Consider the following 26,949-nt stretch of genomic DNA (forward strand, 5'->3'; position numbering starts at 1 on the left):
GCTGTTAAACCCAACCCCCCCACACGCGATCATTCGGACTCGTCTCCACCAGCTCCCGCTCCCCGATGCCCAGCAACACCTCCCCCAGCTCCCTATTCTGGCTGAACTTCAGATACTGCCCCTCCTCCACCACGGCATCGCAGTGCGCGCCCCACACGTCCTGCCGGAACTCCTTGACCTGGCCGGCCGAGGGCCTTCGCGGCGGCGGGGTTGGGCGCGGCGAGGATCTCAGCGGCGGTGGCGGTGTCGCGCATGAGGAGGGCTTTGTGGTACGTCATGTACTGCTCGCTTGTGTTGAAATGGTTTGTGGCGCCGGGGGCGGTGGGGGAGGGCTCGGTGAAGCGGGAGGGGAACCATTGCTGGAGACAGCATTCCTTTTCGGGCCGGTCGTAGCCGAAGAAGAAGACGTATTTTTCCGTGATCTTCGGAGGAAGGTCTTGGGCGTATTGCAGCTCGGTGGGAGGAGGAGGGGAGGTTATCGCCGAGCCAGCGGGGGCCTTTGCCGTCGCTTGCGGCGGAGAGATGGGGGTTGGTGGACATGGGTGGTGGTGTTTTGGGGCGTGAGGTGCTTGGGGTGTTGGGAGATTTTGCGTTAGGGAGGTGGGGGTTTGTAGGGGATAGAAGGGAAAACGAGGCAGGGGTATAAGGTTGATGTTTGGATGTTTTGAGATGAGGTCATGGACCCCTCTTGAGATTGGGGGTTTCTTTGGGCCGGGGTCTAGAGCGACGACACCAACGGCGGGAGGTTTAGTTTAGTGCGTCGTACCTGAGGGCAGATAGCGAATCAAAAGCGATTGAAATAGGTGCCTTTATAGGTTGACAAAATAGATAGAAGTGAGCTTCTGGGTTGAAAAGTAGGGTTGTGGAACAAAGAATGAGAGCATAAGGGAAATTAGGAGGACATGAGTATTAGGGCTTGTGTAAGAAAAGGACGCCACGATCAGCTTTGATGAGATTGTGTACGTATTTAGCATGTTCAGGTGGTCCTAGAGTCAGTACTCAACGTTGCATATCGCGCATACTTCACATGAACGGATATCACGTCCTCAAAGCCATATCTTCAACCTAGGTCGGTCGTAATCGTACATTGTAACCTATCTCGCTTTTACGATTCGCCATCCGATCCTAGACGTGGAACCCTAAAATGAAACTGTGGTCGTTGTATTGTGTGGCGCAGGAAAGGGGAGGGGGGTTCTAGTTGATGAAGTTTACGCAGAAGAAGTGTAAGAGAAGACTTCCGAAGATGAAGTCGGCGAAGGCCCTGAGACCATTTGTCAGCGAATCTACTAGAAGAACTGAAATACATAGGAAGGATTGGCATACCTCTCGTTTGATATAGTCTCAAACTCAGCCTTGTTCTCTGGATTCGTCTGGATGCGCAGACTGGCTGTGAGGACGAACTGGCCGACGGTTGCGCTGAAGCCGGAGAGGAAAGCGTTGAAGGGCTATAGAGTGAACAACAGATTAGCCTAGTCCCTTCGACATACGCATTATCGTGAATCCAGGGGTATAGATCCATGTGCACCCCATCGCCATATTCCTCGCGAGTCCCCTCAGCTCAACTCAGGGCACCACTCCACCTCTTCTTCTGAGCTCCAATTACCCTTTCCAACTCTTTTCCGTCCACCCACAATGAAATTGAGGGGAAAAATTGCTTAGTACTCACATAATTCCCCACAATCACACAATACACAAACTGCAGCGCACCCACCGCCACTAGAAACGCCATGAAGCTATCCAGCAGCTTCACACGCTGCGGTGTCCGCTGCACATACTTGTCCCACACATTCTGCACGATATCCTGCGCCGTGTTCGCGTTCAGCGGCTTCGAGCTCGTTGTCGTGGTTGCTGACGGTGTGGATTTGGGAGTTGAGGACTGGACGGAGGCGGAGGTCGGGTGGCGGTTCTTAGGGGGCATGATTGCGGGTATAGAGCTGGATATGGGTACGGTGAGGCTGTTGGAATTGGAGTCGTAATTGAGTTGGAGAGGAGAGGATGGCGTCGGAGATATTTTATGGAGGTTGCATTGAGGCCAGAATACGTATGCCTCACTAGCGCGACTTCCAGAAAGCTTGTCTCTCAGCGTCGGCATTCGGGCCGGAGATGCCATCATCGAGCTCCCCGCATAAACACTAGCTGCATCTCCCGCTCTCACGTCCTCCTACATCTCGCAAGCCTCCAGAACTCGATCGAAGCTGTAGACCGCAATCGCTTACATATTCCGCAACTTCAATTCCTCACAACTCAAGCACAATGGTAGCTTATCCTCAAGAAACCCTCCCCAAGCTCGACCCCTAACAAACAACACCCAGGCCACCCTCGACGCCCTCGCATTCGTCCTCGGTGCCCTAACAGCCGGAGGCGGAATCACGGGCTATGTTCGAACGGGCTCACTTCCTTCCGTCATTGCCGGCGTGACTGTTGGAGCCCTCGTAAGTCATTCCTCCACCCCATACACATACGTGCGCACAGCTAACACAGCGCTAGTACACCATTGGCGGCGCACGCATTCGCTCCCGTGCCACCTACGGCGTCGAGTTCGCTCTCCTTGCATCGCTGGTTCTAGCTGGTAGCTCGATCCCCCGCGCGATCAAGTCTGGAAAGCCGCTGCCGGCTGGGCTGAGCTTGTTGGCTACGGTTGGGCTGATTGCTTTTGGGTCGGCCTGGTCGGGACGGGTGAGGTGAAGGATTTCTACGGCGCAAGCGGTGGAAAACGGGATCAGGAGTATTCAGGGAATGGACCTGGCTAGGTTGAATACACTCAATTACGGTGTCCGAACGGGACGTCAAATCTGTGACACTTCAAATCAGATCAAAGAAATGAGGTTGCTTGAGATGTATGAACGGGGGGCTAGTCCGATGTCGCAGATCAAAATCATGCAGTTTACTCTCTGATTCAGGGTCTCCATCCATGCCATCCGCCAACACACTCCAGATTGGATCGAAGAGTAGGCAAAGCAATCGGATTTGGTCGTGTCAAAAAAGATGGGGGAATTGTCACTAACGCGTACGCATAGACGGGCTGTGAGACGAGGAGAGGCGGTGTCTTATAAGCACGCTCTGTGGAATGCCGAAAGGGAGAGTTTTCACGGCCCGCACACCTCTACGACTATATCCTTCTCTTTTGCCAATAGAAACAACGGAAAAGCAACCACAGAGCGAACCCCACCGCGTGTCCTTAAAGTCTAAGCAGAAAATCTTCCACGCAGTTTGATCTGGGACTCTTTGCAACTTTACCAGGCGAGGCGTGGCCAATGCGTACCCCTCAGTGTGCACTCAGTGTCTGATGAAAATTCGATTGATGCGGTCCGATCCGTGACTCTTTGCAGCTTATCTGACCGATACGTCTCTACCACGGCCCCCTCAGCGTACGAGTCCGTGTCTGGTAAAATCGATTCGTACGGTTCGATATGAGAGTCTTTCTTTTTGCACTGACTGAAGCTCTTCACTAACCCCCCATCGCGTACACTCAGCGTTTGACTGATCAAAATTCTATTCGTACAGTTCGATCTGGGAATCTTTGCAACTTATCGAAGCAGTACGTCGCCAACGCGTGTCCTTCGATGAAGGCTTCGCGTTTAATAATAATGATTAGAAGGGAGTGGGTTTAATTCTGAGCGGTTATGCGGGAGTATGGTCACATGACTATAGGTAGAGTAGTGGGTAACTGATGGGTGGGTTCAGTAATACAGAGTAGTGGAGGGAGCAGAGCTGGGGAGTGGGAGGGCGTGGTGCAACGGAAAGATGTAAAGGAGAAGGTATGTGATTATTTCCTCTCAGCATCATGTCTTAAGTATTGAATATATCAAGTCGCTGACGAGAGTTTTGTGTCTATCAATTAGTATAGGTACGACTGCATAGCGAAGAAACGTCCTGATGGTGGTAGTTCCTAACGGGATCAAAGTTGAGATATATATATGAAGCCATTGGGAGGTATATTATGATTGGTACAGGGCCTCTGACAAAGCTCGATGAGACTCGTGTCTCGGATTAGCAGGTCAGGTGGATTGTGGGACTATTAGATTGATTGTATCTAGTAAATGGTGCGGTGAAAATTTCTTTGTGGCGGCCTCTTCTTACTAGCAATACATAATAAGCTTGGTATTGTGTGAAAGGAGTAGACTGTGAGTAGTGCCACCGTAGAGCTGTTTGGATGGGAGTAGAACGGAGCTACGCCTGAGAATAAAGGGCTGCCTTTGAGACTGAGAATTCCATCTAGGCCGGGAATACTCGTGACCTGGGAAGAAATGCTTACCTGGAAGAAAAAGGTGAGGTTGGTGACTATTTGCACATGCTTTCAAGGGACTCAGGAGTGTTTTGGGAAGATAATCAAGGTAAATGAGCTGTGTTCATGATATGTACAAGCTTTTCCCTACGCAAAACTTGCCCAGCACACTAGCCAGTGAATTACTACCAAACGCCATTGACCCCCTTTTCCTCTACCGCTTTCTACCACTCCTGCCCTCACAACTTCGCCTCATCAACCTTCAACCACGGTACCTCCTCCGGACTATACTTATACGCCCGAAACACCGCATTCGCCGGATACCAAAAATACCCCTCAATCTCTTCCGCACCCAGCCCCTTATAGCTCGCAAAATCCGGCACCACATACTCCCACACCATCTCACCCTCCTGCGTCACTTCAAAGATTCTTCCGAACGCCGCTTCGGTCACTAACGTGTTCCCAGTCGCTAACCGCTGCGCACCCCCCATAAACGGCGTGAAGAACGTCATCGGATGCGGATCCCTATACTCCCACACTATCTCTTTAGTAGCGCGCGAGACCTGTATCACGCGGGAGTACGTCGCGCTCTCGCCGTGCCGGAAAGTCCCATTGTCGAAGATCAAGATGTCGCCGTTTGCGAGCTCAGACGCGCAGTGCTGCTGCGCGACGACCGTCGAGTCTAAATGCCAGATCACTTCCCCTGTCTCGCGGGAGATGATGATGACGGCGGAGACGGAGCGGAGGGAAGCAAGGATGTTCCCGTCCGCGAGGGGCCAGACACTGTTGATCAGCGGCCAGTGGTCGCGGGTGTAGTGCGGTTGGAGTGGGAAGAGGGGGGGCGGGAGATGCTCGATCGCGCGCCATGACCAGAGAAGCTCGCCGGTGGGCGAGACGTGTTTGATGCAGTCGGCGTAGACGGTGCCGTCTGGCGCCTCGGTCTTAGGGATACCACCCGGGATACTCGCTGCTTCGTCCGCGGTGCAGGGGGCGAGGGTCGTGTACAGGATCGAGCCGTCGTCGAGGTGGTGCTGGTCGTGGTGGGCGAAGGGGTCGCGGTGCTCTGATACAACCTTGCCAGAAGGGTCAACCTGCATCATGACACCACCGCGATACTTTTGCCATAGCGGGAAGAGGCGGGGCGCGTCTGGGTGGACGCCGTTGAAGGCGAGGTTGCCGTTTTTGAGGATGCGGGCGTGACGGCCGGGTCGGTAGGGGAGTTTCCAAGTGTGGACGACGTGCCCGGCGTTGTTGACGAGCTTGACGATGCCTGGGGAAGTGAGATGCGCGAAGAGGGTATAGCCTGGGGAGACTTTGGAGTTGTTAACGCCTCGAAGTCCTAGACCGCGGCGGGCAAGGGTGCTTTGTTCCATAGTGGGGAGGATATAGGGAAATCTTGATGGAAAAGCGAAGAGTTTGTTTTTGAAGTATGATAATAGTGCTTAAGTAGAAAGCGATTTGATTATGGAGTGATCGAATCTTGCAACTGTTGTGATCTGTATATATATATTCTTCCACAGCATCTCCACCTTTTTTGAGGTTTCTAGACTTGCCGTCTTCTCCGCGGTCTGCGGCCTACTCCGATATGTATTGATCACGTCTGATATGAGAGTGCTTGCGAATTATGGCGAATGTTCAATGTTTGAAGTTTTTCTGTGAAATAGTTAGCATATGAAGTGGTTGTGATTTGGTGGCTGATCCCCCACGGACTATCGTCCCGCGGCATACCTACGGCATGCCGGGCAGGCCCGGTCGGTTGCGATAAGGAGCTAGCCATCCACGCCATCTTCCTGCATCTCGAGCAATCTCCACGCAAACCACCGAGCATCACGCAATAGCTTGGGTGGTGGCTTGAAGGAGAGATAAAATGAAGTCGAAATCCCCCTGAGGATGCACTCAAGCATCAGACTCATTAGCATCAACACTCAGCAAAATGGAAACCACCAAGAGCTTCAAGGCCAACTCGGAGATCGATTCGAAGGCAGCTTCTGATGCTGGCTACGATACCAAGGTCGGCAGTCCCGAGAAGGGTGAGACCGTCTCTGGGGTTCGGGGATGGTTGAAGAAGCTGTCAGTCGAAACGGGGGGTATCGAGCGCGTTACCGATGAAGATCGCCAGACGAACACGTCGAAAGTCTGGAACGCGTGTACATTTTGGTATGTATTTGAATAACTCCCTTCAAAGTAGCTGTCAATAGCTGACATGCAATAGGCTGAGCGCGAACATGGCCGTTGCTACATTGAGCACTGGAATGGTTGGAGGATCTATGGGCCTAGCATTTTGGGACTGTTTCGCAATCATCGTGGTCGTCAACTTGCTCAGCTGCTTATTGCCAGCATGGACAGCCTCTCTTGGCCTGTCAGGTCTACGAATGACGACTTTTTCGTAAGTTCTGTGCTCGTACATTTGATCCATCACGTCTAACATCACCAGACGATACTCGTTCGGTTACTGGGGCAACCTCCTCGTCGTTGTCTTCTCCATAGTCAGCACCACAGGCTGGAATGCTATCAACTCCATCTCCGGTGCCTCCTGTCTGTACGCTCTCTCGGACGGCAAAGTACCCACGTGGGCTGGCGTGATCATCATTTGCACGACGGTCTGGCTCATATGTGCCCTCGGCATCACCTGGATCCATCGACTAGATGCCTTCCTTTGGATCCCTCCTACCATTGTGTGGTGCGTAGCAGCTGGAACGGGCGCGAAGAACTTCCACGGTGCAGCCATCAAGTCGCCCACAGGAGCTAACGGCGCGGCGTCCGCATTGTCATTCATGGCCGTTGTCTTCTCCTTTGCCGTATCATGGGTCAACTGCGCAGCCGACTACAATGTCAGGATGCCGGTCAATACTCCTAGAAGCAAGATCTTCTTCGCCACGTATGCCGGTATCCTCATCCCAACGGTCTTGGTGCAAACTCTAGGCGCTGCCCTGTACAGTGGGACCGAATTGAACAAATCATGGAAACTGGCTTATCTTGATGCTGGAGTCGGTGGCCCACTTCAGAAGGCACTCGAGCCTGCAGGCGGCTTTGGAAAGTTCCTCATGGTCCTGGCAGCATTGAGCGCTATCCCTGTAAGTGAATGCTATCATCTTTGATATGAAAGACATCTAATCGCACATAGAACAACATACCCAACAATTACTCATTCGCCATGCACGCTCAGAACTTTGGTCCTTGGGCCGTTCGAATCCCACGGATAATACTAGTGACCTTCGGCTTCATCGCTGCCATCATAGTCGGTTGCTTCGCGGCCAAGTACTTCCACGACACTCTCCAGACATTCCTTAGCATCATCGGTTACTGGACGATCATCCATATCGTCGTCGTAGCCGAAGAGCACTTGATCTTCCGGGCGAATCGATGGAGTCGGTATGACTTCGATGCCTGGGACAAGCCTGCGTTGCTACCGTTTGGCTGGGGAGCGATAGCCGCGTTCTGTTTTGGGTTTTTGGGTGCCGCTATGGGAATGAAGGTCGCTTGGTACGATGCACCTATTGCTGGTCTGATTGGGAAGAAAGGTGCCAACATTGGGCATGAGTTGACGGCTGCTTTCTCGGGTCTGGCGTTTCCTGTCTTTAGGTGGTTGGAGAAGAAGTATACTGGGAAATGATGGGTTAGATCTTGAGTTTTAGGAGTTTAGTGCCGCGGCTCGGAGTCCAAAACGTTGAAGGACCTTAGATTGATATTTCGACCAAATATACTGCTTTGTAATATGTCTCTATGATGTCCTCCTCAAATGCGTTGTTGCTCTAATACGTTTTCGTTCTTTCGCGATTAACAAATTTGAGTCGTAAACGCGCCGTCTAAGGTGCTTAATCGAGTGTACGGACTCCTTGTAAATGAATCCTTTGCGCCTTGATGAATATTTTGACAAGGCGATGAAATGCGGTTGATAGTGGCAAGAGAAAACGTGAAACTTGATGCCATGAGCTGAATATCTCTTGAAGAGTTAATTGGAGGGATAGTTAATCGGACCCCAGTCCGGCAACAGATTGCCAATGCTTCCTTCGTAGGACGTGGTGCCGAATAACTCGGGAAACAAAGACGCAAAATCCTCTTGGCTGAATGGATCTGCGTCTTCGTACGAATTCGTCGGGCTGAGCTGTGCATTCGGCCGGAGTTTCTTGTGAAAAGATGCCACGACATCGCCGAGAGTGTATGCAACGTGGCATGGAAGTCCAATGGAGTGGAGCCAGGAGACCAAGGAAAGCACCAGGTTATCGAGTTCAACGAGATTGTAAGATGCGGGCAGTTGACTTTCGTAAAGATGCATGATTCGTGAAAGAGTCACGGCCGCAAAGGCGATCATGTGATAGATGTGGTCGGTTAAGTGTCGAGTACGATCATCGGTGGTTTCCATTGCAAGATTGATAATGGCGGTCGATAGACGTACCATTTCGGACAGTAATGATTCTCTTACTGCAGCGGAGCGGGTTTTGAGCGACTGGTCATAGATTATAAGTTGTGCGAAATGAAAGCCCATTTGAATAAACTGTGACCTCGGTTGATCTGGCTGCATTAGTCGGACTCAATAACATTGACCGCAAACTTACCGAATAGGAATTTCCAATCTTCTTTCCACTTCCACAAAGCAGCTTGAGTCTTTGGAAGGTCCACGGGTGTAGCCCAGCAGCTTTCATAGATGATCCAGTAGAGGTGGACCTCACCAACCATTCGCGATTCGAAGTTCGTAACGTGATCGGAATCGAGAATTCCGCGGCATCGATCGATCTGCTGGCGATCTAGCATGGCCTTTCGCCGGGTGCCCACACAATAACTACGTGCGTCAGCATGAGTACTCATGAGTACACTTTAGCCTTACTGTAGATGAACCAGACAAAGGTGGTTCCAGACACACAATCGATCCAAGGCACTTTTCCTAGTGGCAGAGGGGTCGCTCATGTTTGTGACTGGCCGAAACATGTTCGTAGCTAGTGAGTGTTGAAGTGCGAAACCACTAAGCAACCAGCTATCTACGCTCAGTGGCATCTGAGAAATGGTCGTTGACCACATGCTCATAATCAAAGAGGCTTGGAAGAAGTCTAAGGATTGTGGGACGGCTAGCATAGCTGCAGACAGGAGCTCTTTCGCTTCCTGGAAAAGTCGAGGGGCTATTCTAGATGCGAGGTCTTGGGTAGTATGACGAATTGCTATCAAGCAGCAAGCAGATAAAAGGAGAGGCGAGCTTCTTACTTCAGCAAGAAGCCTCTCAGGGGTCGTTGACGGATTGAACACTACCCAACGTCCGTAATGCTCGTTGAACCTGTGCCAAATTAGCATCGTTGGTAAACTTGTGGAATGTGTCAAGCTACTTACAATGAAAGTAATGTCGAGGCGTCTTGTCCCGTGAGTAAGCCACTTGCTATGATGTCGCGACCTTTCAGCCTCAAATTCAGCGTGTTCGTGTCATCTTGCGGTGCCTGAACACCAGCTTCGGCCGCAACATCGCGTAAGACGAAAAGCGGGGCCGAAGAGGGCTCCTCTAACGGAACTCTTAAGCCAGGATCACTTGATACATGTCCTATTGACGATGTAGCTGATGGTGATGCTTGTCTAGGCCCGGATATCTCTTCGATGCGCTGGACTAAGAAGTCGACGGTACGTTCGAGACGACCTATCCTGCAAAAAAAAGTCAGTCTAAGTCATGACATCAGTTGAGATATTGCCGTTCGACTACCAAAAAAATATTGATACTCATGCAGAATGAGATAGCAAGGCTCCTGGTCAGCACCTGCCTCGAAGCCATTGTGTGGCAGAACAGACAAATATCATGGGCTCGAATGATAGAGGAGCAGCATTCTTCGATCGGAGAAGTTCGATCGATGGACACGGGTATGTCCACTAAATGCTTACCGTCTAACACTCATCAAATGTGCCTATAACAACACATGCCAAACATGAAGCACGTTCCAGGTTGGCGAGAGTCTTCAAAGCGTACCCCTGAGCGTGCCTAACTATCGCAAAAGCAAAGAAATTGGCGAGCTTCTCAACTCGAGACTGATCTCTTACCTATCGTCCCCATCCGAGGTGCTCACGTCCCAATGATCATGTCTCCGTGCATCACGTCCTTTACCGGCCGACGCATCCAGAGAGCAGGGCTGCTGAAGCCTATCACACCGCAGACAGGCCTTCCCGTTAATCGTTTCGTAGCATCGTGTCTTCTGCTTCCGGCAAGCTGCGCAGGCTACCGAGGCCCTGCCGCGATCGGGAGGCATGGGAGGGATGGAAATTGAGCTTCCTCGATAGAGTTGAGAATCGAGATGATATGAAAGCTTTAGGTCACACTCCCATCATTCCCCTTGATGTACCGTCATCTTTTCTGGTCGGTATGTTGCTCATTGATATGGGCTGAAGTCGTAAACCTTGTCATCATGCTTATGGACTAGCGTGACGCTTGGGCAACCCTCCCAAGGGGCGGCGTGGGGGTTAACTTCCTTCTACCTCACCTCCTCTGCCTTGGGAAAACTATTTCCCGTAGATCCCATGTCACTGCCATATTCGTCATTTATATTTAGTTGGCACTCAGGAGGTCATTGCCGACATGACATACACGTTTCAACTTAAGAAACTCAAACGTTGCAGGTTATATCCCCCAACCTGGATCATTGCGGCACAGCAGCGCTTCCGGGTTATTTCCCATTCGTTCCCCGTGGCTTTGGCACGTGCCCTCCGCTGATCCTACTGGTGCCCGCTCATGTACGAGTAATCAGGATGCTCGTGACCTACCTATTGAAGGGTTGCGGAAGCTTAGCAATGCAGGCATGATGTATGGTGAGATACGCATCGAAGCAAGCCGCGGTATCGAATTCGCCTCTCCCGCAAGCATTAAATGTAGAGTTGAATATAGCGACACTCTTGTAAGCCAGGAAGGTAGTTTGGGAGCGCGACAGCTGGGCTGTTATGTGACTCCTAGGATGGTGCCCAGCCTCAATCATAGTACTTGCATGATGGCGCTTATGCCGCTACCCTGTTGATTCAGTCACAAAAGAGCGAGCGCTGCGCGTCACCCTTCGGTGCCACAATCCTCTTTTCCTCGTCTACTCCGTCAAATGAGACTGCTACCATTTACCTCCTTTCCGTTAGAACGCGACTATCTCAACGCATCAACAATCACCACCAGGGTCTCGGGAATCGATCCATCAACGATATATTCTCAACATGAGCGTCCCTCCAAGCAAGTGGTCTTCTGAGACTTCGCTTAACCAATTGCATTCGCGCGACGAATCCGAATTACTCGATGTCATTGACCAGCTCCGCTTTCAAGGAGTTGGCCGATTCTTAGGAGAGGACGGTTTGCCACAGCTCATCGTCGCGGGAGACCAAAGTAGTGGAAAGAGCTCGGTACGGGCAAGACAAAACTCTGTCAATTGAAGACAAACACTGAATGCGCATAGGTTCTAGAAGCTCTGACGAGAGTTCGATTTCCTATTCGGAGCAAACAATGTACCACATTCGCGACCGAGTTGAAGCTTCGTCGAAGCACCACCTCTCGGATCAGTACTCGAATCAAGCCTGGACCAAACCGTACCGAGGAGGACAAGCAACGTTTAGCGCGATTCAAGGAATCCTGTTCATCACCAGAACAATTCCCTGAATTGATAGATCTAGCGAGAGCCTGTATGAAAGGTATAGATCGCGAGAGCTCGGAAACTTTCTTTGACGACATTCTTCAAGTGGAGATCTTTGGCCCAGATCTCGCGCCTTTGACGGTTGTTGATCTTCCTGGTATCATACATTTCCACAACAACGACCAAGAAGTATCCACGGTGTCGGATCTCGTCCAAAAGTACATGAGACACCGCAACAGTATCATCCTCGCTGTTGTAGCGGCGAGCAACGATTATAACAACCAAATAATCCTTAAGTATGCAACACGAATTGTTCCCGGTGGTGAAAGAGTTCTGGGCATCATAACGAAGCCAGACACTCTGACCCCGGACTCGGATAGAGAGCTGGACTTTCTGAATCTTGCTCGGAATACCGAGATCAAATTTGAGCATGGTTGGCACGTTGTCCGAAACTGGGATTCAGATACAAAAAACAGCACTTTTGAAGAGAGAGACCAGGTCGAGCAAGATTTCTTTGAAAACAGTAGTTGGGCAGGCTTGCCTACTCTGAATCCAGGTTTAGGAATCAGCTCGTTACGGCAAAGACTAAGTGAGATCCTCCTAGACCATATCCGTACGATCTTGCCGTCTATCCGGAAAAAGCTCAGCGAAGATCGCGAGGAGAGCGAGGGATTGCTAAGAAGACTTGGCTCGCCACGCGAAACGACCAGAGAACAACAAGATTACCTATCTAATATCAGCGATGCGTTCTATGAGCATATGCAAGATGCTCTGGATGGAATATATCGCAGGAGCAAGTTTTTCAATGGAGAACACAGGCGGCTGAGAGCTGTGATACGGAATCTCAATGAAGAATTTGCGATTGATATGCTTCAAAAAGGTCAAAAGTGGTATATTCTACCTGATGATTTGGCAGAGGATTCAACACCGATCGCAAAGCTCCTCACTGGTCGAGCTTATCTCAGAAGCAAATTCCTTCATGAAGTTGTGCTTCCCTTGGTTCGAAGCGAACGGGGCCATGAGCTTCCCGGAGTCTTCAACCATCTCTTGATCGGGTCTTTGTTTCGTCGGCAAATGGAGCCCTGGGAAAATCTCGCCAAGGCTCACATACAAAGGGTTTGGTTTGCCATCAATCGATGTCTCGAAGAAGTCCTAGGACACATCACGAATGAGACAACATGCAACAACTTGCTAATGCATGTCATTGATCCGGCTATGAAGTCTCGGCAGCTCGAGGTCATGAAAAAGCTTCAGGAGCTACTTCTCCCTCATAGAGACTATGAGCCGATGAATCTCGACCCGACCTTCTTCCTCAACGTTCAGACAGTTAACCCTCAGAAAGAAAATTCTGGTTCGTTGGATAAGAACAGTCGTACCTCACCTGAAGACCCTTCTAACCTCGGCCCCGACTCTGGAACGGTTGGGGCCAATGACGGTCATGGAAGTCTCTCCGATCAGTATGAATGCTCGAACGCCCTGGATGCGATGCAGTCTTATTATAAGGTCAGAATCATATGTCCCTTTTAGTAAATGGAGGCTCTGTGCTGAGATGACTTCCGCTAAGACATAACGCTCGTTTAGAGAGAGGCTAATTTGATTTTCAGCCTGCCATGATCCAATTCATAAACAACGTAGCATCATTGGGCATCGAACAGTGTCTCCTTGTCGGCCTTCCAAAGATATTCTCTTCCGCCACAGTACGGAATATGAATGATGATATACTAATTGCTGTAGCGGCAGAATCTCGAGCCATAGTCACGGAGAGGAGCCGGTTGAGTAAGAAGTTGGAACTTTTGGAGACTGGTCTGGAAACCATAAGAAGGTTCACACCACGTGGTAAGCACTCCGTTTCCTTCAAATGCATAGTACCGGTCCTAAGGTAAAGCAGGACGATGACTTACTTTTTCTTGCGTTGCAGGCATGCATGAATATAAAATGCTGCCTTCTAGCCAGCCAGATTCCAGCTCCCAGCGATCGACAAGCTCTTTACCACTGAGACAGGATACGAAGGCAGCGTCATCAACCGCTAGCCAGCCAGTATCGATCGAAGTTGCTAGCGGCGCACTATCAAGCTATGGAAAATCGCCTGTGGTATCAGTGATAACTGCACGCTCTCCTTTACAGCTTGCTGGTAATTCTATCCTGGCTATTCCTACTCCGAAACAGTCTCCACCGCTGCCCTCATCTACGATGGATGGTTCAAAGTCTCCTAATATTTCAAGCTCGGCTCTGAATCGACAGGACACGCCCTCGATTGACGCTTCGACCACTGGCACTGCCGGTAGTGGACCTTTTGTCAAGCTTGGAACTACTTCCCCGAAACTGGCTGGTACATCTTCCTTGGCTCCAACCCCAATCACGCCTCTCGCTTTGTATTCCACCAGCAAAGATGATGCAAGCCCGTCTGATAGTTCAAGCATATCACGGGACCAGCAAGATGAGCCTTTAACTGGCAATACAAACACTGGAGCCACTGACAGTGGACGTCCCGGCAAGCAAGAAACCACCCCCTCGATATCCACCAGCGTTTCCAACTTGCTAACTCCGGCTCCGACTCCACATCCATCTTTGTTCCCATCTTTTAAAGCTGCTGCGAGACCGCCTGGCACTCTGCTTCCATATGACAACCCTACGAGGAAGCCTTCATTTGGCGGTAGTGGGCTTTTTGGCGGCGGAGGCCTCGATTCAAGCACAAACAAGCCTTTATTCGACTCCAAGAAGACCAGCACATCCGGTGGTGGAATATTCGGCAGCGGAAGCATCGATTCAAGCCTGAATAAGCCGTTGTTCGGAGGCTTCGCTTCCAACCTAAGCCAGACTTCATTTGGCTCTGCACCCTCGGAACGCAAAGCGAACAATGGCACTGCTGGTACACCCTTTCATACCACCATAGAGCGAGATGGTAACTCTGGGTGGCAGCTTTGCCAGAGCATTACTTTCCAGCCCGAATATCAGCACTATTCTCTGGAGGAATTGAGGGTTGTGGACTATGCCCAAAGCAGACGGTATGGTAGCTAGAATGAAACGAGCTAGCTGGCAGCTTCGACTATAGTGCTGCATTTGAAAACATTGGGACCATCAGTCGATGGATCACGAGACTATTCGAAAAAATTTTATACCATCCGCCATTCCACGATAGGTAAGACTACGCGAGTGTAGTATCTGGGACATGGCCGATTCAAGTGCTCGCAGAGTTGAATGATGACTGGAGAAGGCAGTGTATCAAATAGAGTCTGCTTTCATTTAGACTTTGGTTAGTTTCATTGAATACACTGAGTCTGGAAATCGTATCTTTGAATATGCCTTGTTGTGGTTGTTCTACCAGTTCGAATATAGAAACTACAGTATAAAGCTCGCGGGTCCCACCGGCGAGAGTCTACTTTTGAACTGTCTTTTATTATTCCACATTGACATCGCTGATTGGAGCTTATGTGATTTTAAGGCAGATATTTTACCTATCACGTGCACGTGTGACTAAAGTAGACTAGCCTAGTCCCAATTTTAGCGTGCCCCCTCGACAACGCGTTTCCGACGCGATCAACCCGACTCACATCTTCCAACTCTCGCCCATGAGAACAACACATTTTCCGAACATATCGACTCGCTGAAAAAGACGGCCACCTCTAACAACTCCCGCTACAAGTTCCTTGAAGCGATTATAATCGACGACTCCTGATTCGACATGCATCATTGCGGCACAGCAGCGCTTCCTGATATGATGTTCCTAATTGCAACGTAGGAAGGCAACTCGCCTGGATGAAACACCATTGGCCATCTTGCGTCATACCATCCTTTCTCGACTGATCATGGGAGTTCATCGGAGCGTGTCAGCCTCCAGGAACCCCGGCACTAACATACCGGTTCAGGAAGACGAAGGTCTGATCTCGCAGCCATGGTCTATTTACAGATCAACTCTGAGGCAGCTCCACAGTCTTACGCTCTTTGCTCATTGGTTCTTGCTGCAACGGTCTGCAAATAGCGTCTAGTCTCTCGTCTTGCATCCTACGGAGATGGACCTCACACGGAAGCAGTGACCCCGCTGTCTGCCGTAGCCAGAGAGGTATTGGAAAAGCTCTGAAAGACTCGCTGGAGTGTTCCAAGCGATGGTAAATCAGTCTGCACAGATACACCACGATACTTGGTAGCATCCAACCCACCAACTTTAGACTAAGGCCGCCCCGTTCTTTTCATGGCTTAGACTTCGTAAGTTCCAGGTATGTTTCGAGATTTCAAGAACTAGCTAGTCTTCAAATATGTGTCACGTTTGAGGCAACCTGGACGAATATGCTGGTATGGACGGCGCTTAGCCAACCTCCTCCGAGTACAAGACGGTCGACTTGTCCCATAACTTTAGAGTATACCTTTTTACGTTCTTCGCAAATACAGATCTGAAGTCTCTTTCTCCTATTCCATAGTCATCCGCTCGTCTGTCAGCATACAACAATGTCGCCAACGGAATTCGAGACACCTTTACTCGACCAAATCTACTCTCATGACCAAGTCGAACTCTTCGATACTATCGATAGGCTTAGGCATCATGATGCCTGCAGAGAAGCTGGGCTTCCGCAGCTTATAGTGTGTGGAGGTTAGTAAAGAGTATCTCTTGACTTCTATCATTGCAATACTAATAAATAGCGAAGACCAGAGCAGTGGAAAATCTTCGATTCTGGCTGGTTTGACGGGCCTGCCATTTCCAACCAAAGACGGCCTTTGCACAACATTTGCTACCGAGCTGGTGATACGAAGGGGAAACTACACACGCTTATCGAGTTCGATCAAGCCTGGACCAAATCGAAGTCTTCTAGAAACGCAACGTTTGCTCAATTTCCAGTCGAACTTTTCTTCACCCGATAAGATCTCGGAGTTGATCGAGGATGCGAAGACTTATATGAGAGCAGGTTCCCACACCACTGCGAACGCGTTCTCGGAGGATATCCTCCAGATCGAAATAGTTGGGCCAAAGCGCGTGCCTTTGACGATTGTCGACCTTCCTGGCTTGATTCAGAGTGTGAATGATGGTCAGAGAGCAAAAGACGTGGAGTTTGTGCATACGCTCGTCAAAGGGTACATGGAAAAACCGCGAAGTATCATACTCGCCGTCGTCTCTGCGAAGAGCGAACGCGCAGCACAGAGAATTCTTCGTTACACGCAGGAAATAGATTCCAAGGGCACGAGAACCTTAGGTAAGCACACTTCCACTATTTTGACAGAATTCGCAGCGCTATTACTAAACCTTTTGACATAGGTATTATCACGAAGCCAGATACCCTAGATTCTGGGTCTGAAAACGAGGCAAGCTATGTTACTTTGGCCCGAAACGAGTCGGTACATCTCAACCTCGGATGGCATGTGGTCAAGAATCGCAGTTACCAGACGAGGCTGTGTTCGGATGAGGAAAGAGACGCCGCCGAAACAGAATTCTTTTCTGCTGGAAAATGGGCATCTATTTCTCCAGGCCATCGTGGTATCGAATCTCTACGAACAAGGCTAGGAGACATCCTACAGAAGCACATATGCGACGAGCTACCGTTTCTCAGAGCGGATTTAAAAATAGCTCTCGACAAAAGCCGTCGAAGACGCGAAAAGCTGGGTATACCTCGGATCGGCAAAGATGATCACCAAAAATTTCTCATCAAGGTCAGCGAACACTTCCAGACGATCTGTCGGGATGCTGTGAATGCCTCGTATACCTCACCAATTTTCAATCTATCATCCTCGCACGCACAAGCAACGCGACTTCGGGGCCGGGTCCAAAACCTGAACATGGACTTCGCTAGGCTGATGTACACGAATGGCCATACGACTCATATTGTTGGAGATGGTGATGCGGTAACCAGATCATGGTTAATCCGGCCCGGCCTTGAGTTGGAATTTCAACCCGACGGTTCGGAAGTCCAGACAAGATCAAGATTCTTGAAGGTGATTGCCGACCTAGACACGAAAAGTAGAGGCGATGAACTTCCTGGTTTGTCTAATCCTCATCTTATCGGAGACCTCTTCAAAGAGCAATCAAAACGCTGGGGCCCTATCGGGGAGTATCATCTCCAAAGAGTGCAAAAGGCCGTCATGGAATTTTTAGAACGTCTTCTGGAACACATAACGGATCCCAGGACAGCCAACAGCTTGATGATGGAATTGATTGAAAACAAGATGGAGGAAATGGGGAGAGACTTAGATGCTAAGCTTCAGGAGCTGGTCTCGCCATACACGTCTTGCCATCCCATTACTTACGACGGCAACTTCATCAATCAAATTCGGCAAGCGCGAGCTGAGCGACAGGACCATGACATACAGGATAAAAAGGCACAGCTTTTGGGCAATGCTGAACAGGTCAAAAATCCTAAGAAGTCGCCGGAAGACTTTGCAAACTCCGAGATTTTAGATGGCTTGCAGGCGTACTACAATGTGAGTAGCAATGTACATATAATGAATCTCGCCCTCCGTTTATCCTAGATAATCCGTAATGTTGCTAACGCCTCGTATTAGGTAGCGATCCAAGTTTTCATCAGCAATATTACTGTTCTTGCCGTCGAGAAGTGCTTGATTTCTAAACTTCCGGCGATCTTCGACGGTTCAACAGTCTTGGGATTGACCGAGGATCAGCTAGAAGCTATTGCTGGGGAGTCAGCAGAGGTTCGACGCGAACGTTCCAGCCTAGACGATAAAATTGAAGACTTGGAATATGGATACGAACTTCTAAAGACTTATGCCCGACACGGTGCTAGTCATAGTTCTCGTCCAAGTATACATGTTACGGCTGGTAATCAGGAAGAGAGCAGACATCTCAAGGCGGAGCAGGAGAACAAGAATTCCGGGTCGCAGTCTCGTTCAAGCCGCAGGTCAAGGGCGGCAACACCCTCTACACCATCCTCGTCGTTGGATGGATCTTCACCGTCCTCGTCACCGCCACCCAGTGAAGCTCGAAGCACGTCATCTTTATCGTCGTATGGTGTGTCTGATACTGAAGAGAGAAAGGATGCACGAAATCTGTCTTCCGCAGTATCCACTCCGTCCCGCACGAAGAAAGGAGAGCGAAGAATACGCAGTTCCAGGTCAGGAGTATCGCTGGACCAACAATTTGGAGACTTGTTACTACCTAGAGAGGGGATTTCAAGCCATGACGGACCAGTCTAGTCATGAACCAATGATCTTTAATAGACTAAAGATGTGAAAAGGTCTATTTCCAGCATGCCAACCTTTTCCTGTAGTTTGAAAGTATGATTTCTTGCCGCGGTCTCATTCCCTTTGTCTATTTCACTCTTTGCTCATTGGTCGCTCGTTTTGCAAATCAAACACTCATCTTATCTTCGCGGCCTGTCAATTCACATAGCTTTCAATTTGGATCCTCGTACCAATATCTTGATGTTCTGGCATTAATGGCGTGCATTGCAAGTCTCTAATTACACAGAAGCGCATAGGAAGTAGTCTTGGATACAGCATTCTTAAGTTAAAAGAGGACATGCGATGGGGGAAGATATAAGTTTACTTACGTGGGGATTTGAGGGATTATCGCGATCCACGAACCATGAGGATTCTGTTGTTGGTACCGAATCATCTTCGAATAGCATGATTGGCTGGAATACCGTCATTTCGCACCTATCATCAACAACTCTTCGCCTCTGGTGACCGAAACGATCCAATCGATCCGCTAGGGCTTGAAGCATCGAAACACCACTTCTCCCACGTCTGATATCATCGCGAAATGTATCAGCTGACGGCACACTGGTTCTTCTGGACCCAACCGGTCCGAATCAGGCACGATACCTCGACTACTCGCGCACACCGCTCTTAACGATGAACACACTGCATACTAACGTCCTGACAGGGAGATCAAAGACCTCTTCTAGACCCACGCCGGTACCGGTCAATATGTGTACATCATGTACCCGAAGGAAGGCGACGACAGCAGACTAGCGGGCGTTCCTGAGCCACGTCTCGCTCATCACTTGAGCCGCGCAGGCCGCGCGTGGGATGATTTGCCTTGGATCGTGGACTTATCCAATGGCTCTGACTGGCTGCCGTAGGTCCGATATCACAGCAGGCAACGGGTGCCTTGGTCAGGTGTGCAAAAGAGATATGCGTGAAGGACAGGTAAGTGAGGCCAGCCAGTCAACGTCAGCCAGAGGCAGCTTACACAGGCCCATCCATGCCCCCGTCAGCCTTACGGAGAGCGAGTCAGCCTTCCCGCTTTCGATCTCAGCATGATATCTCCTGCGTGCGTTGGATGCATGGGTGTGGTGGTCCCGCGTGGGGAAACAGGCGGACAGGGCAAGTCCGGGCTGCAACTCACGTACCACGGCACGTACATCTATCGACTGACGTTTTGCATTATGCGCCCTGCAACTACGATTACAGCTGTAGCGAGTCGTGACGAAGCACGAAGACTGATAATGGAGACTGCAGTGCCGCTAGCAAAACCCGTCACATGAGGACTTCAAAGAAGCGGTGGGCAAATACTGCCACGCCACGCTGATGCGACAGCGAGGTCTGAGCAGCATACGACGAAGGAACGCTGAAGGAACGACGACGCGCTGGGCGGAGGGAGTCGGCCACTCGTACGGCTCTGCGGTGGTTTTGTAGGGCGATAGTGATATCTTGGTTGACGTCGACCTCTCCCCTGCGCGACTCGTCTACGCCCCGTGACGGGACGGCGGCCCAGCCACAGCTCTCGCATCCCACCTGTCGCTTTGGGCATGCCGAAGCCTGCTGGGCACCGTGCTGGCCATGCCGCTATCCAGCTCCCTCCGGCCCCGCCGAACCGTGCCGAGGACAGACGGGCGCAGGGAACGTTCGGAGCTGACCGCCTCGACATCGCAGGTCCAGTGACCCGCGCGCGCAGCTGGCGCACGCCAATGGCAGACTGCAGACGCGACGTGCCGGGAGGCTTGGAATTGAGCACATGGGGGGCAGTGCAAGAGTGGGGAGCAAATTGGAGAGCACCGCGAAGCCGCAAGCACAGCACAGCAAGGCGCGAGGCGCGACGTGTGCGAGGGCCTGGGCGACGGGCAGGTCATCACGTCGAAAGAGCATGCAGGCGCCTGCAGAAACGTCACCATGCAGGCCCAATCGGCCGTGGGCCGTGGATCCCTGCTGCCCACGCCGCCAAGGAGAGAGCGTGCTGAGGAGCGAGCAAAAAGCAAGGACAGCGCACACAACACGCCGTGCGAAGGGGACGAAATTGCCCGATTCTCAATTGACCGTAGCCCGAGCACAGCGCCCACAAGGGAGGCTGGGGGATGCCGGCCCGGGCGACGACGCGACATCTGCGGCCAGGATTGCAGACGCCGCCAAGCTCCAGAACATGGTGACGGATGCGCTGCACTCTGCAATCCAGTCTGCAACGGCCAGAATGCCATGCGTGGCATGCAAACGGTTCGCAGCGCCGATCGTGCGAGTTATGCAAGGCAGGGGTATTGCAGTCCTCCTCGTTGGTCCACGGGCATCTGGACAATCAAATAAAAGCCGCAAGCGCAGATCGGGCAAATGCATGGCACGCCGCCATTGGAGGGATGGGGTGTGAATTATGTTTGATTTGGGACAACCTGTCCTCATCGACTGCCGTACAGGTATCCCAACGTGGTCCTCATGCGGAACCGACCAATGGCTACTCCCAAGCAAATATGCTTTCGTGTCATTCTAAGCCTGTGCAACCTGGACATGAGAGGGAACAAGAAGGAAATGAAGAAAAGGCTAATATTTACAGTTGCGATGGAGAAAAGGTGAAACGACCGGTGAGAACTTTTGTTGGATCTGAACGCCCGGGAAGAACCTTGCTTTTGAAACGATTTCGTTTTCCTCGACGCTGATAACGCCTTTCCAAAGCAGAAGAAGTCGACTTTGACACCAAGCACCGAAGTTCCATGAGACCACCGAGGAATAACGCCACCAGATTATGCACAAGCGCTCAACGCGGGGGAAGATGCTGAGGAGATGCAAGAAAGCGATCGCCGCCGCAGCGGGGAAGAGCGGAAGTCGTCTAGGATGGGGAAGCGAAGTGGGACAAAAGTGGGAGAGAGGCTCCAGGCCTCACTTCATCCTCTTCTCGCCTCGCCCCGCTCCGACAGACTTGCAGCGAAGCTGAGAAGAGGTGTGGGTATCTTAGGCGTGCAAGGCGTAAAAAATGAAGCAAGCGAGGAACCTTTCAGCGCTCATAGCGACTTCTCCAGCTTCACCAGCTCCTCGAATGCATCGCGCCACTTGCGCGTCTCCTCCTTGCTTGGCTTGGGGAGAGGCTTGCGGGCGTGCCCTCCGTAGCCAAAGTGGGCCATCAGCGCTGCCTTGGTGCCAATGATGCCGCCCTGGATGGCGGCCCAGTCCCCGCGGGCTACGATGGCTTGCAGCCTGCGTGCTTCCTTCAGCTCGCCGGCCTCGAAGAGATTCATTAGCTTGACGCAGGCTTTGGGCGCGATGTTGGCCATTCCGCCAATGACACCTGAGCCGCCACCGATCAAGGTCTGGAGGGTGAAGTCGACAGAGCCGCCCATGCACATGAAGCCCGAGCCTGGCTCGGAGACGGTCGCGGCACGGGTCGCGGCTGCGATGCGGTTCAGCTTGCCGGTGTTGCCGCAGGTCAGCTTGCAGCCGACGATATTGTGGTGCTGCGCGAGTTCGATGATGGCGTCCGAATTGAGGTCCAGGCCCGACACCGCTCCGGGGTAGTTGTAGATCAGGATAGGAACCGGGGATGCACTGGCGACATCCTTGAAGAAGCTAACAATAGTATTTTTGGAGAAGAGGCCCTGGTAATATGCGGGGGGCAACACCAACGCATAGTCACCGCCATCAGCTGCAGCTTCATTGCAGAGTTCGATCGTCTCCTTGGTTGATTGGGCGCCACATCCAACGATGATGGGCATGTAGCCAAAGCCTGCGTCGTCAAGAGCCTTGCGAGTCGTCCGGGTAACGAGGCTACGCTCCTTGTGGGAGAGGTGCACCGCCTCGCCATTGGAGCCCTGAGTGGTGATACCGGCCACGCCCGCCTTGGCTAAACGGACAGCATGCATTGATGTGGTTTTGACATCTACGTCTTCTGTGGCGGAGTCGAAGAAAGCAACCGTGGGGACGTAGATGCCTGGCAGCAATGGACGGTGGATGTCCATGGATTCTACAGAACTCGTCTCGAAGTTGTCGAAGTGAGCCTGGTTGAAGATGTGCTGCGCTGCCTGAGAGCGAACAGAGAGGCCGTTGAAGCTGTTCCCGTTGGTGAAGCTGCCGTTCGGAGAAGGCGCGTCGTTGTGAGGAGACATGGCAAAGAAGATGGGGTTTTATGTAAGAGGAAGAGGAGGAGATCTATGAGGTATGGAACGGGGTTTCCTTTGAGCAAACGGCAAACGGCAATGACAATGGACACGGATAGAATACGTCAACAACGATGCGAGGTACCAACCGTGGAGGGGCGAAGCCTTTAAGTAGTCCCACAGCGGAGATGTCCATTGCACCTGGGCTACGCTGGAGGTGGGGGTCCAGCTGACGAAGGTCAGTGAAGCAAGGCGGGCAAAAGTTTCCTACGCACAGAGGTGGACAGGCATCTGATGAGGCAACCGACGCAGCGTCGCAACCAAGGAGGCGGTGACTTCGGCGGCGCTGGACTGACCGCTTCGCTGCCAGGCACGGCTGCCGCATGCGTCTCAGCATGACAAGAGGCCAATAGCGGGGTGTCCAGGGCTGATTGTGCAGCAGGTTGCTTTTTCTGCGCTTCCACAGCGTGAGGAAGGGCGCGAGGGCCCCAGGACGGATCTTGGCCGGAGAAGGGGGCGCTCGCCTTGTGACGATCACTGCAAGCGCACCCAGCACTCTGATAGGCAGATCGCCCGCCCCCGTCACGCCCATGCGAAGGGACGGCGGGTTCAGAGAAACGGCGAAGGAGCGCGCGAAGGCGGCAAGTGTGGGGGTGGAGCAGACGGCCGCCGGTGGCATCGCCAGACCAGCTTGAGGCATCATCTGATATCACGACCGCAACGCTGGGCCACGCCGCCATTCGTGGTGCCAGTGACGGCGTCTACTGTACATAGCAGCACTTGCAGGCCCCGCAGCCCCGAATGCAAAGGGTAAGAGAAACAGACGTGGCAGACGGAGGGGACCAGCAGCGTCTAAAGCGCAAGGCACTCAACCCTGGGGTGTCACAAGACTGCAAACCCTCAGCATCCTCGAACGCCTGGCATCCTCGCACCTGGCATCCGTTGCTCCCGACCAAAGGCCCCTTGTTTTGTGGCATCTACAGAGCACCGCCGCCGGGCAAGCGATTGCATGACGACGCCAGAGCCCGCGGAAAGCTTACCCCCACGCGCTCCCAGCTTCGACGCATCTTCTATTCTTGCGGTGGCGCACCTGGGCCATGATCTCGTCCTGTTCATTTCCCGACAACCACCACACGCAGAGCCTCGCAGGGAATTCGCTGCTGCTTTCGGCCAGCCGGGTCTCGTCACAGTGGCCCATGGCCGGCCGGCTCGCTATCTGCTGCCTCCTGCCCCCTCAAGTCCGGCGGATCCACCGGACTCCTTCACGACAGCAAGGAAGCAGGTTGCAAGAGACGTGCTTGCGAGGGTGGCCGCACACCGGCGGTGTCAGCAGGCATGGGCATCCTCGAGGCAAACGGGCGACCCAAGGCAACGGAGAGATCCAGCCTCTCGTTGCTTTTGACACCCAGAGGCCAGGCTCGCCGCCTTCGTTTCCTCGTTTACTGCCGGTTCCTGAGCGACGGCACAAACCCCCACGCGATCCTGAGCAGACGCCGGGCACGGCAACTAGGTGGCGACGTCCACTCCTCGCGCGTCCTGGCCGGCAGGAGCACCGAGAGGCACGTTGAACGACGCAGGCGGCCGTGCCCCGCCGCGTGCTCGTGGAGATTGGAGTCGGTATGCCCTCACTGACGACCTCGTATGCGACCAGGGCTTGGCGCACAGACTGCGACACCGGGCACTAGATGTGAAGAGTTTTACGTCTGCAGCATCGGTCCTTTACGCTGGTCGCGTAAGAAGAACCCCAGGGTGCCCGTTCAAAGACCTGTGGTCGGCGGAGACGTTGTGCGCGCAGTGAGGGCCTCGATGGCGCGAGGCACAGTTGGGCTCTCACAATCCCAGATGCCTGCATGCAGCAGATGCAGTCTATTTACCCCACAAACTGTCGATCCAAGACATGGCGTCCCCGCTTCCAGCACTGTCGGGTCGCACAACAAAGGATTCCTGCGCACACTGGCGTGTCAGAGCCGCGAATCCTTCTGACTGGCCGGGCTCGAGCAGCAGCCCAGCCTCGACTGCTGCACGCAATGCGGACACCAGCGCCACATCTTCACGTCTGCGGATGCTGACAGTCGAAGCATGCGTCTGGACAGAAGAGGACCGCCCCCTCCTCCGCACTCGACATGTGACGCTAGTGGGAGGGCGGACAGCGCCTCCATCCGTACAGGGTTGCTCATGCACTCGAGGCGCAATCAATTGAACAAGCAGAGTTTTCTAGCCCTCAAAGCCTAAATAGCCGTTGAAGGAAATTGTCGGCGATGGAGGGCAGGGACTATCGAAAGCTACCAACCTCCAGCAAGGAGCTGCGCCTGTCACTTCAACATCCCGCGGGATGAGTGACACAGAGTGGAGCCCCAGGCGCAAATTTTTCTGTGCTCGAGGGCTAATAGAGATCGCTAGGAAACCAGCGACAAAGAGAAAGCGACTAAGTGGTGTTTGATTGCTGGAAGAAATTGTCGACTCATTCTTACTGCAACCCACCGACTTTCGATGCCCCTAACTCGGTATGCCGAATCGGCCTGGTGACTGCGCCTACTCCGTCGTATAGCGCACGCTACTGTTTGAATGACAGGCGACAAACTCGGCCACACCTAGGATGGTGTTCCTGGCCGGGTCCGCACCCCTCACTTCAGCAAGGCCAAGTCGTCAACTCATGGTTGGCCTGGTCGGACTTTGACATCCGAAAACTCTTCGGATCGACGCATATGCCGAACGGGTTGCGTGTTATAGCCGCGATTACCTGCATGAGGGCTCTAGATCGTCCCGAGCACCAGTCCGGGCTTCATTGGCTGTCTTGCTTGAGCTTCGCCACTTCACATTCAACGTCAATTGCGGGGAGAGATCTGGCATCAGCGCCTCTTCCAACACCCAGTCGGTCTTATTCGTGTCATCCGCGTGGGATGTCTCTATGCTCCATATCTGTCATACGATCTCGCCACTTCCGGGACGATCTGATGCTACCTTGTGGAAGTCACCCCCGATAAGAACTATCTCGACGGTTCTCGGCCTAGGTAAGACCCCGCCTATCCAATTTCTATTGCTTCAAAACTCGTCAACGTTTCGTCATTGCCTCTGTACTTTTAGTAATGCCCTAGAGCTCTCCTACCATTCAGAAATGAACACCCCACCTGACTGTATCAAGCGCGGACGTCCAGCCCTTGCGGCACGAATCCCGGATGTCGTAGCTGCATGTGGGCGTCGATGAGGGTGCTTAGTGGATCTATGGCGGACACTTCTCTCGTAATCCGAAGCGACTCTCCTCACTTCTTACGAGGTGGTAACGCCAGCCGGATGTAACAGCCTCAAAAGCGGCATCTTGGGTCGAACTCCTTCGGCGACTCTTCTGCCGCTGATATTCCCGATAATGCCGACTTGACCCAACTCCCTTTTTGAGGTGTAGCTACTCTTGGTACACGATTCATGGACCGACCGCCGCTCTCCGCGACTATATCCACGCTTCTCCGCCTGGAGCCATGGACATCGCCTATCGTTCTGGAACGTCTCATACTGATTCTGGTGTACTAAAATGGATTGCTATTTCTAGAGATGCCGCACGTACTCAGAGATTTTCAACAAGTAACCGGTGGCCAGTAACACTCTAATCGGCTTCGGCGGCTACACTCACTCATCATAAGCACACGGCCGTCATGTCTAGTCAAAAGGAGAGACGTCCCATTTCATCAATTTCCATTACATTCAGCCATAGAAACCTTGCATACGCTCATGTTCTAGAGTTGCAATTGCATCTATTGGGCGCCGTTAAGTACTGCTGCTGAGAGATCAACTGATCATATTATAGGGCCAATGGAGTAGGTGGCTGTATTGCACGCCTTTGCTAGCATCGCGAGCTTCTAGGATCAAGTTACGTGCAGCTCATCACGACAGTCGTGTCGGAAATGAGTCTATCGCACATGAC

The 26,949-nt window shown here is 52.2% G+C and overlaps 10 protein-coding genes across 10 annotated transcripts; 6 read left to right on the top strand and 4 right to left on the bottom strand.

Moving 5' to 3' along the window:
• BDZ99DRAFT_88829 (uncharacterized protein) lies at positions 1–851 on the top strand. The gene has a single exon (XM_033728994.1). The coding sequence runs from the start codon at positions 66–68 to the stop codon at positions 594–596; it is 531 nt and encodes a 176-aa protein (XP_033573923.1). The 5' UTR covers positions 1–65; the 3' UTR covers positions 597–851.
• Positions 852–1,040: 189 nt separating this feature from the next.
• On the bottom strand, positions 1,041–2,007 carry BDZ99DRAFT_465711 (defender against death DAD protein). Its single transcript, XM_033720618.1, has 3 exons — positions 1,667–2,007; positions 1,324–1,445; positions 1,041–1,261 (listed from the first exon to the last, which is right to left on the bottom strand). Exons 1-3 carry the CDS (start codon positions 1,916–1,918, stop codon positions 1,195–1,197), a joined length of 441 nt encoding a protein of 146 aa, XP_033573924.1. The 5' UTR covers positions 1,919–2,007; the 3' UTR covers positions 1,041–1,194.
• A 246-nt stretch (positions 2,008–2,253) lies between these two features.
• On the top strand, positions 2,254–2,685 carry BDZ99DRAFT_490050 (uncharacterized protein; the record flags this gene model as incomplete). The annotated part of the gene is made up of 3 exons (XM_033723029.1): positions 2,254–2,256; positions 2,313–2,432; positions 2,488–2,685. 3 exons carry the CDS (start codon positions 2,254–2,256, stop codon positions 2,683–2,685), a joined length of 321 nt encoding a protein of 106 aa, XP_033573925.1.
• Positions 2,686–4,297: 1,612 nt separating this feature from the next.
• Positions 4,298–5,923, bottom strand: BDZ99DRAFT_88920 (uncharacterized protein). Its single transcript, XM_033728995.1, has one exon. The coding sequence runs from the start codon at positions 5,596–5,598 to the stop codon at positions 4,465–4,467; it is 1,134 nt and encodes a 377-aa protein (XP_033573926.1). The 5' UTR covers positions 5,599–5,923; the 3' UTR covers positions 4,298–4,464.
• Positions 5,924–6,158: 235 nt separating this feature from the next.
• Positions 6,159–7,927, top strand: BDZ99DRAFT_500978 (purine-cytosine permease FCY2; the record flags this gene model as incomplete). The annotated part of the gene is made up of 4 exons (XM_033723772.1): positions 6,159–6,382; positions 6,438–6,611; positions 6,660–7,299; positions 7,350–7,927. The coding sequence occupies 4 exons, from the start codon at positions 6,159–6,161 to the stop codon at positions 7,836–7,838; spliced, it is 1,527 nt and encodes a 508-aa protein (XP_033573927.1). The 3' UTR covers positions 7,839–7,927.
• Positions 7,928–8,177: 250 nt separating this feature from the next.
• BDZ99DRAFT_523515 (uncharacterized protein) lies at positions 8,178–9,974 on the bottom strand (the record flags this gene model as incomplete). The annotated part of the gene is made up of 5 exons (XM_033725809.1): positions 8,178–8,737; positions 8,782–9,005; positions 9,051–9,491; positions 9,545–9,842; positions 9,923–9,974. The coding sequence occupies 5 exons, from the start codon at positions 9,972–9,974 to the stop codon at positions 8,178–8,180; spliced, it is 1,575 nt and encodes a 524-aa protein (XP_033573928.1).
• Positions 9,975–11,386: 1,412 nt separating this feature from the next.
• Positions 11,387–13,679, top strand: BDZ99DRAFT_393753 (uncharacterized protein; the record flags this gene model as incomplete). Its single annotated transcript, XM_033715856.1, has 3 exons — positions 11,387–11,569; positions 11,623–13,299; positions 13,401–13,679. 3 exons carry the CDS (start codon positions 11,387–11,389, stop codon positions 13,677–13,679), a joined length of 2,139 nt encoding a protein of 712 aa, XP_033573929.1.
• Positions 13,680–16,239: 2,560 nt separating this feature from the next.
• Positions 16,240–19,145, top strand: BDZ99DRAFT_500981 (uncharacterized protein; the record flags this gene model as incomplete). The annotated part of the gene is made up of 4 exons (XM_033723773.1): positions 16,240–16,381; positions 16,437–16,979; positions 17,042–18,201; positions 18,283–19,145. 4 exons carry the CDS (start codon positions 16,240–16,242, stop codon positions 18,928–18,930), a joined length of 2,493 nt encoding a protein of 830 aa, XP_033573930.1. The 3' UTR covers positions 18,931–19,145.
• A 1,824-nt stretch (positions 19,146–20,969) lies between these two features.
• Positions 20,970–21,773, top strand: BDZ99DRAFT_89075 (uncharacterized protein). The gene has a single exon (XM_033728997.1). It carries the CDS (start codon positions 21,108–21,110, stop codon positions 21,600–21,602), a length of 495 nt encoding a protein of 164 aa, XP_033573931.1. The 5' UTR covers positions 20,970–21,107; the 3' UTR covers positions 21,603–21,773.
• BDZ99DRAFT_89074 (aldolase) lies at positions 21,774–23,157 on the bottom strand. Its single transcript, XM_033728996.1, has one exon. The coding sequence runs from the start codon at positions 23,040–23,042 to the stop codon at positions 21,945–21,947; it is 1,098 nt and encodes a 365-aa protein (XP_033573932.1). The 5' UTR covers positions 23,043–23,157; the 3' UTR covers positions 21,774–21,944.
• Positions 23,158–26,949: the final 3,792 nt, after the last annotated feature.

This window comes from Mytilinidion resinicola (assembly GCF_010093595.1).
Source record: "Mytilinidion resinicola strain CBS 304.34 unplaced genomic scaffold BDZ99scaffold_15, whole genome shotgun sequence".
In the NCBI taxonomy this organism is placed as follows: Eukaryota; Fungi; Ascomycota; class Dothideomycetes; order Mytilinidiales; family Mytilinidiaceae; genus Mytilinidion; species Mytilinidion resinicola.

Coding starts and splice junctions, on each gene's coding strand:
- BDZ99DRAFT_88829 (XM_033728994.1), top strand. CDS start 66: ATGCCCAGCAACACCTCCCCCAGCTCCCTATTCTGGCTGAACTTCAGA.
- BDZ99DRAFT_465711 (XM_033720618.1), bottom strand. CDS start 1,918: ATGCCCCCTAAGAACCGCCACCCGACCTCCGCCTCCGTCCAGTCCTCA. Junction 1,446..1,666: donor GTGTGATTGTGGGGAATTAT/GTGAGTACTAAG, acceptor TTCACTCTATAG/CCCTTCAACGCTTTCCTCTC. Junction 1,262..1,323: donor GAGACTATATCAAACGAGAG/GTATGCCAATCC, acceptor AAATGGTCTCAG/GGCCTTCGCCGACTTCATCT.
- BDZ99DRAFT_88920 (XM_033728995.1), bottom strand. CDS start 5,598: ATGGAACAAAGCACCCTTGCCCGCCGCGGTCTAGGACTTCGAGGCGTT.
- BDZ99DRAFT_89075 (XM_033728997.1), top strand. CDS start 21,108: ATGCGCTGCACTCTGCAATCCAGTCTGCAACGGCCAGAATGCCATGCG.
- BDZ99DRAFT_89074 (XM_033728996.1), bottom strand. CDS start 23,042: ATGTCTCCTCACAACGACGCGCCTTCTCCGAACGGCAGCTTCACCAAC.